We start from the raw sequence: 9,367 nt of genomic DNA, 5'->3' as shown, positions 1-9,367 counted from the left end.
CTTGGTTTGTTTATGTAGCTTCCTACATGCCTCTCAAATAAGCTAGTTGCTGATTTGGACATATTTGAATAAATGCAAGTAATAAAATTCAAGGCTTTATCAAGAAATTTCAACAAATTTTCCTTGTTTCTCTAGGTTTTCTCTATTTTTATTTCAATTGTCCAGACTTTTTCCAGTTTTCAAGGTTACGTGGGAACCGTGCTAATAATAACACTGTACAAATGTAAAATGAAATTGTAAACCACAATTTGGCTTCATAGTCTGATCGTATGTGCTCCCTTCGCTGCACTGTACATGTAAATATAATGGTTTTTGGCAGTCCTGTCAATATTCATTTTCAAGCTCATTTTTGCACTTTTAAAATTAAAACATATACATTGAAATGTTGTAATTTTCAAAATGATTTTATGGTGAATAACATTAAAAGTTCTTGATTTGTGAGTATGACCATTACGACACGAATATCTTTTAATTTTTAATTTTTATTTTGGAAACGAAGTGGCCTTTAAATATTTATAATGAGTACTTTTCTCTGAATTATGTAAATTGTTGATTTGGTTTTGTCTTTCCAGCTAACATATCTGTGAAAATAGTTAAAATCAAATTAATCAAGGAAAATCCAATATGAGTCTTCCCATGATAGCCACAAAAGGAAGTTGGTGTACAGTATTTCTAGTGTTCTAGGACTTTTGGGACAAGTTTTGGTAATCATAATCATTTTGTTTCTTGTAAAAATGTTGGAAAAGTGATGTGTTTGATCATCGGTGTGAAATTCCATAGCTTTTTCCATGTCAGTATTTTAAGTTAACATGATTATGCTTTATCATTATTTAGTCACCATTGTATATACATCTTACATGCTTTAGCCCACACAAGGAATATGCTTAAAGTTTGGTAACAATTGGACAGATATGTAATCCGTCTTTGCATATGAAAGAGTTAGCTCCCTTGCGGGTAGGTATCGATTGTTACGTCATTATTTTTTTAGCGCAATTCCCGTCGTTTTCTCAGAAAATTATGATGTTACGCTCACAAACATATGACGTCACGATTAATACCTACCCACAAGTGCAGACAACTCTGTAATATGCAAATTCGGAATAACTGGATAGGGATGTGTCCATTATCCTCAGTACCATGTCTATCTGATACAGATATCAATACTGATAGAATATCACGAAAAGAGTTATACTTTGTCAGGAAAATCCCATTTTATTGTCCAGAAAAGCACCAAATTTGGCAGGATCACCTTTGTTAAATGGCTTAAGACTATCTATATCAATTTCTTGTATGGTCTGTAAAAGTGTCCTGAAAAAAAGATAAACAAATATTTAAGGATGCTCCACCGCCGACAGATCAAAAATGATATTCATCATTTGAACAATAATTGGTCTTTAATCGTGTATATAATAGTCTAATTAACACAAAAAATAATATAAAATAATTTATTTTGCCTTTGGTACATGCGCATTCAGTAGATTATTTCATATAAGATATAGTGGTACGGATTTTTTTTGGGATGCAATTAATTATTTTTCATATTTTTAACTTGAAGTAAAATTAGAAGCTCAAACTTTTCATTGGTGGTAATGGAGTAAAGTAAGTAACTTTTGTAACTGAAGAAAAATACTAAATCGTCTGCTCCTGTTTTTAATAGTGAAAAATACCATTTGTCAGCGGTGGAGCATCTTTAAATGAGAAATATCTCTAATACAACGTAATTACTACACAAATACAGCGTAATTTTATGGTGTAATTACTACACAAAATACAGTGTAATTAGTACACAAATAGTGTAATTGTTACACAAATACAGCATAAATACTACACAAATACAGTGTAATTACTACACAAATACAGTGTAATTACTATACAAATACTTAAGGATTGAATCTTGCTTTGGTCGATTTCATAGTTCATTCAATCTGTTTCAAGAGGAACTAAATTCATCACCCCATGAAATCGACCTAAGCAAGATTCAATTCTCTTAAAATAACTATACAAATATACTTAATCATTTTACACTGCTGTATCAATTTTTATTATGACTAACCCATTTGTAAGGACTTACCCACAATCACAATAGTATATATGACCATCTTGGTGTAGTTGTTTGGCAAGCTCTAGTTGGTGGTTCCCCATCAGATCGTTGTTTATTACTACCAGAAGTGGTTTTCCGGCTTCAAGGGTCTCCAGGCAGCTTCCTGCCCCTACAGGGATAATGTTGGTATGTACACAAACATTCTCCCATACTTGACAATGTTATCCCGTGGGTAAAAGTAAAAGGATTAATATAATCTAACATGGGTCCGCCAAGTGGACAAGGATACCTCAACCCGAGTGTAGATTTTTGGTTGGTCAATGCCAATTAAAGTGTCGACAGCAAAAATCCTTCAAATTGGTTGAAATATCCCTGTCCATCTGAAAGACCTCATTGATAATTTTTTTCTCCCATGCTTTTGATGAAAAACAAATTTCTTTTGTTTAAAAGTATTTTCATCACAGTAACATTGTTTATGCATCAAAATCCATAACGTTGACAATAGGTACTACATGTATTTATGACGTCTCATTTTTTTCCCTACTCCCTTAAACAGGTTATTTTCCCTGGCAAACTCAAGATACCCCTGTAAATTATGGGAGAACAATAGAATCTTTCATGGGTCTGTACAGTAAACACAAATGTCTCGACCCGAATGTTAGATTTTGGGTGAACAACATAAGCCTTACTAAGTACATGTATTGGCAGTCATTATCTTTTACCTGGGTGGAGATATCCGACCACATCACAAACCCATGTTTGATTATTTACAAACTTAAAAGCAAAATGATGAAATTCATACCGGTAATTGTTTTTAAGCATTTTCAACACTCCATCAACATTGATTACGTCATTGATACAACACTGATGATGTCATTGATACAACATTGATTATGTCATTATGAATCTGTGCAGTTCTCAAGCCTTAAGCAAGGGTCGGGTTGACAGCAAAAATCTCACATTTGGGTTGAAATATTCCAGTTCATTTGACAGGTTCATGCGTAATAATATTACCAATACTGCATTCATCTAAACTTGTTGCATATGACAAATATTCATATTACAAAAAAGTTTGATTTTAATGTTCATCTTTTTTTTCAAATTCTCATTCTAGTTTCATATATATACTTTACAAAAGATGTACAAAGTTGTCAAATGAATCATACCCTTGATTGCGTTACAGGGGGGTAAAAAACGGCAAAGGAGGGGTATCACTCTGGGCTGTTTTAGAGTAGTCTACTCCATTATAATTATAACACTATTTGCTTAAATGATACCTTTTGGCACCAAATACGTTTGACCTACTTTTTGCCATTTCACAAGCTTGTAATGACTGTTTCGAATAAGCAAAATGTGAAAGCTGATACCAAGATCCCTGTTACTTGTTTAGAATTAATTCCAAGTGCTGCAGGGTTTTATGAAGATTTTTGTAAAGTTTTTAGGTGAAGCATGGTCTTTCTGAGTGATGAAAGTCCAAAGTCATTTATTGAGAAATATATTACAATTAGGAAATGGTGGCAGTTGTTAGTATTTATAAGTTTTAACTGGATTTAAATAATACTTTGTTTGTGTCTAGCATTATAATTAAGTTTACATAAATATGAAAAGAACAAAGCTTCTGTGCAATTCAAAATTCAATGACATTTGAAGGTCAAGGAATGGCTTGAATTGATAAGAATCTTTTTGATAATTGTCTAGCTGTTGTAACATATTTCAACTTTTATTTCATAAAAAGTATAAATTTGAAATAGACCTGGTACAAATATCAAATTTTTTTCTCCATTGAAAACGTAAAATTATTTATGATCAATATTGCAAATAATAGGTTGTCACCAAGATTTTGTCCTGGGATCCCGCCAGGATATGACTGGGATGCCGCCGGGATTTGATCGGGATTGACTGGGATCCTGCCGAGATTTGACTGGGATCCCAGGCAAGATTGGCTGGGATTCAATCAATCCTGGTGGGATCCCGCCAAGATTTCCAGTCATATTTTCTCTAAATATGCATAATTATCTTGGATTTTTAAAAAATTAAATATCTCAACACCTAATAGTCAAAATTAGGAACTACAGAAAAAAAAATCCCCAAAAAATTAGTTTGTGGGAACTTGAGGAACAAAATTGTCATTTAGCACGGTGTGATCTTTATTTGACCTCTGAAATTACCATGAGCACAGAAAAAAATCAGATGTTTTGAATTAGCACATAATAAGCAGCTGGCCCTAAGGTATCTTCATGTAAAATATTTTGCTTATCACTGAGTGTCCAAAATTTTATGTGATACCTCTCCTTTCTTAATTTTAATGAATAAACTTCACAATCAGGTTAAAATATAATAATTATGCGAACATGGTTAGACATATTAGAAATAAATACAGACAACTAGGTTGGGCACATGTTTATTTATTGCTATTATAGTGATATTATTCTATTATGGCCCTTTCCAGAGGGAACTGTTCTCCTATAGTGTTGTCTGGCGAGGTATACCCATACCGTAGTCCCCGAGTCGAAGACGAGGGGACTATACCTCGCCAGACAACACTATAGGAGAACTGTTCCCGAGGGAAAGGGCCATAATAGATTTAGTACGTACGTCACATGACATTCATTATGACGTCATATATTTGGTCGCATGTTCATTCCCGGGGGACTATACTTTGGTATAGTTCCCGTAGTCAGGTATAGTCTCCCGTAGTCAAGAAGGACAGGGAACTGTCGCAAAATAGACCATGGCTGTTATCCAATCGCATTCCTAGTAATTATCATGTGATGTACTAAATAGCTATAATAGCTGTTTATAGCTTTACAAAACTGACAAAAAACAACATTTCTGGAGATAAAAATGCTTTTGCTCACAACCGACGCCTGGAATTTAGTGTGGTTGTTTATAATGATCATATGACATTTAAACATATTGAACTTAGCTCTGATCAGGTATCATTAAGCTAATTATAGTAAGTTAACTAGAACACTGACACGTCAGAAAGGGCCCCGCTATGTGTCTGACGTGCTTAAGTGGAAAAGTAGTATTTTGACAACGAATTCTTCCGTGTTAGCTATATGTTGCTAATAAATAATTAATGTCAACATTAATTGGGAAACCGATGATGGTACATTATTATAATTCTTTGGAAAAAGTCTTCCAAGTATTTAACTTGAATCCTGATTCCAAGCTAACATTACATTAAGGGCATACAATTAACTCAAATAAATTTGACCTTGACCTTTGACTTAGTAACCTTGGCCCATGACCTTACCTTTGGACAGTCAACTCCTTGTTTAATTCTGAACAACTTTGCATCATAATGTTATAACAAAATGTTTATCAGTTAAGAGCAACAACATTGTGATTTTTTTAAATGTTAAAATCCAAGATGGCCAATTTTTTAATTTAATTTCAGCCTGAAAAATTACCAAGCAGATCTAGGATGGATGGGGAATCATCATGTAAAATATGGGGAAAATACTCCACTCCCTTCCATCATTAATGTGCAAAAGAAAAAAAACGGACAGACGGACAGACGGACGGACAACCTGATTACTATAGGGCACCCGCATCTCGATGCGGGGCCCTAATTATTGCTCTATTGTTTTGAATGAAAAGTGGTTGCATAGTGTTCAAATGATTCTTATAAACATCCCCTGTAAGTTTCAGGCGTTGGTTTTGCCTGCAAGCATTTTTCTCTCCAGAAATGTTATTTTTTGCCAGTTTTGCATAGCTGTAATAGCAATAAATAAATATGTGCCCAACTTGACAACAGTTGTATGACTATAGCTAATTATCAGAAGACTTCATATAATTACCAGCATGACTAATGACAAGGTCAGCAGAAGAGATATCCTCCTGTAAGCTTGGTTTGTATCTGTAATGTTCTACTGTTACTTTGCCTACTTGTCCACATAATGGTTCAGTGATTCCTTTCCCTGTCTGTAGTGTAGCATGTGTAAACCCTTTCTTCTCTAGTACCTACAAGTATAATGTAAATGTCTTGTATACATATACATACACTTGTTTCATTTTAAACCACGCCTCTTCTGCACTGCCTAGCTACATGTCAGTGGTCAACTTTTTATTAGTCTTTTGTTAAACTCATTGGATAGTTTTTTAGTGCGAGCGTACTCTCACACTTTTATTTTCCTTGTCGGGTGTGGAGTATGTGTACATACGCTATGCCCAGATTCCAACTACGCACATGATACCAGAAGTCAGTGTCTTAATCCGTTTAATAGATTTCGCCGTGATTCAGAGACACCAACCTTTCAAAAACATATACTTAGATATACCTATCAGAGACGCTCTACTATAAATTAACAACAGTGACATTACTGCCCCCGGGGGGTTAGAGTCAAAAGTTATACAAGTTCTGTTCCCCTCCCCCCCAAGGATGATTGTGGCCAAATTTGATCACAATCCATGCAAAACTCTAGGACAAGTAGCGATTTAGAGGATTTACCTCTAATTTCCCTATTGGGCCCACCCCTCTTGCCCCTGGAGGGCCTGAGCTAAAATTTATACAAGTTCTGTTCCCCTCCCCCCAAGGATGCTTTTGGACAAATTTGGTCACAATCCATGCAGAACTCTAGGACAAGTAGCGATTTATAGGATTTACCTCAAATTCCCCTATTGGGCCCTACCTCTCTTGCCCCCGGGGGGCCAGAGCCAAAAATTATACAAGTTCTGTTCCCCTTTCCCCAAGGATGTTTGCGGCCAAATTTGATTACAATCCATGCAGAACTTTAGGACAAGTAGCGATTTATAGGATTTACCTCAAATTCCCCTATTGGGCCCTACCTCTCTTGCCCCCGGGGGGCCAGAGCCAAAAATTATACAAGTTCTGTTCCCCTTTCCCCAAGGATGTTTGCGGCCAAATTTGATTACAATCCATGCAGAACTTTAGGACAAGTAGCGATTTATAGGATTTACCTCAAATTCCCCTATTGAGCCATGCTTCTCCTGCCCCCAGGGGCTCAGACGAATGGACGGACGGACGCCGTGCCATGATATAAGCTCACCAACTCTTCGGGCCAGGTGAGCTAAAAATTAGCAAAATTGACTCCAAAAGTTGAGTTTTAAATCACAACCATATAATGATGCTATTGGTACCATACAAATATGCTATCCAATACATAGGTTCGGAGAGGAAGTAATTTAAATGAAAATAGTAGCCTAATTGACTTTTTCGGCCCTGCGTCTATTGCTGTCTAAGGCCCCGGGGGGGTTAGTCCTATTATTTGTACAATTTCAAATCCCAACCGTTTAAGGATGCTACCATTGCATTATGAGTGCTCTTCCATGCTTAGTTGTAGAGAAGAAGTCATTTATATGGAAATAGCCAAATTAACCCCTTTTTGTCCCTGCTTCTATTGCCGTCTAAGGCCCTTGGGGGTCAGCCCTATCATTTGTACAATTTCAAATCCCAAACTTATTAGGATGCTACCATTGCATTATCACTCAACCATGACATTTGCACTGAATCAATGGAGAACACCTAAATTGTTGTCTTACAACAAACAAGGATTTATAAGTGAGAAGGATTCGTGTCTGTCACTTTACATTACTAAACACCACGCGAGACGCCTATGAACCGGGAATACAAACCGTTTTTCTCAACAAATACTTGTCTTATCGAGTCAAACGAAACACCAATGTAAAGTTTATTAAATTTTACAACGTTTATAACTTGTTTTAGGGACAGAAGATTTAGAGGCCATGTCTTGAACTTTCGTTAAAAAAATACGACAGCTCATGAAATGACGGCCCGCTTCAGAAAGTAAGACGGTAACCCTCGCACCCCAAGCTACATCAAAGGCTGCGCTGGCGGATATCAAAGGAAAATCAGCCGTCGCCCAACGTCACGGTCAGTGCACAAACACAAAAGCTCCTGCCTTGTACTCCCCCAAAACCCAGTGTGACTTATCCTTCTCATATACGTCCTTGCAACAAAGTAAGACAACGCAATTGAATTTGATATTTCATGCAAAGAAACATAGAGTCTTACATCAGTTGTAAGGCATTCTGAATATTATGACGCCTTTTTTATAGTAATTTTTAAAACAGCATTATGAGTTTTCTTTTCACAGAATTCCTCATTTGGGTGATTTAAACAGGTAACTGTTAATACTCAAATAGGTAACTGTCAGTCTGTCACCCATATGCAGGGTTATGCCCAGCCTTAATCCTTATTGAGATTCCTCCTCTAGACTCTTTTATATTCGGACGTTTGATAGATATCTCTCGACGAGAGACGAGAGACATCTATCAAACGTCCGAATATACATGTGTCCCCAACCGTCAAAGTAAAGTGCCTTGGCCTATATATAACGTTAGCTAGTTATGCATGTGCTTTGATGTGTGGCGAGTTAACTTTTAAATTGGGTTACCTTAAGTGTTTCCTTAACCGCGAAAAGACTGACCAATTTATCGAATTCTGTAGTTCCCACTGTAACAAACACTTTTGTAGGATGTAGCATTGCAGCTCTAAATAAGCTTTCACTTTCACCGGATATGGATGTGTCTTTCGGAACCCCTTCTTTTGCCAGGTGATTTCCTGTACGCCGTCCCCGCTCTCGTGACCAATCCTCGTACTGATTTCTCGACAATGGAAGCTACAATAATAATTTTGGAACGGTTAGATTTAAAATTCAATTTTACACCATTACCTTGAATACCAACACGCAATTTTCTTTATTTTTGTCATAATTACAAATAATGATTTTTCAATCGGTGATTTCTTGTAGGATTATCGTGTTTTCTCGATTTATTTCTTGACGGTGCATTGTAATCCGTTTGTTTTACATTTAAAATAATCTTTTCAGATTTTCTACCAGATTATTAACCAAATCCCATTATAATAAATGTATTAGCCTATATGCTAAATTATTAAAATGGATACATTCAAACTAGTCACGAAAATAGTTGTTCATACATGTATCTCAAGTTTTGTACCTATTTTTTTGAAAAAAAAATATTTGAAATATTTCTGCTTGGAATTTCTCAACAAAATACGGAGCCCGCGAAGGGACATGGGAATACATTTATTAATCCGTGCACACGGTTTGTCAATCCGTTTGCACGGTTTATCAATCCGTGCACACGGTTTGTGAATCTGTCCGCACGGTTTGTCAATCCGTTCGCACGGATTAGTAATCCGTGCGAACGGATTGACAAACCGTGCGGATGGATTGGCAAACCGTGTGCACGGATTAGTAAACCGTGTGCACGGATTGACAAACCGTGCGGACGGATTGGCAAACCGTGTGCACGGATTAGTAAACCGTGTGCACGGACTGACAAACCGTGTGCACGGATTAGTAAACCGTGTGC

General features: G+C 36.4%; 1 protein-coding gene across 2 annotated transcripts; it reads right to left on the bottom strand.

The window, feature by feature from the left end:
* Positions 1-1,186: 1,186 nt before the first annotated feature.
* Positions 1,187-8,645, bottom strand: LOC138307869 (UDP-N-acetylglucosamine transferase subunit ALG13-like). Of its 2 annotated transcripts, none has more exons than XM_069248789.1 (4): positions 8,425-8,645; positions 5,848-6,010; positions 2,072-2,210; positions 1,187-1,308 (listed from the first exon to the last, which is right to left on the bottom strand). In XM_069248789.1, exons 1-4 carry the CDS (start codon positions 8,512-8,514, stop codon positions 1,197-1,199), a joined length of 504 nt encoding a protein of 167 aa, XP_069104890.1. In that variant the 5' UTR covers positions 8,515-8,645; the 3' UTR covers positions 1,187-1,196. The 2 variants fall into 2 exon arrangements, with proteins under 2 accessions (XP_069104890.1, XP_069104889.1); XM_069248788.1 differs by having other exon boundaries at positions 8,458-8,623.
* Between the last annotated feature and the right edge of the window lie 722 nt (positions 8,646-9,367).

This window comes from Argopecten irradians, chromosome 14 (assembly GCF_041381155.1).
Source record: "Argopecten irradians isolate NY chromosome 14, Ai_NY, whole genome shotgun sequence".
Lineage (NCBI taxonomy): Eukaryota > Metazoa > Mollusca > Bivalvia > Pectinida > Pectinidae > Argopecten > Argopecten irradians.
The sequence above is the reverse complement of the archived record's forward strand: the minus strand, read 5'-3'. Positions and strand labels throughout refer to the sequence as shown.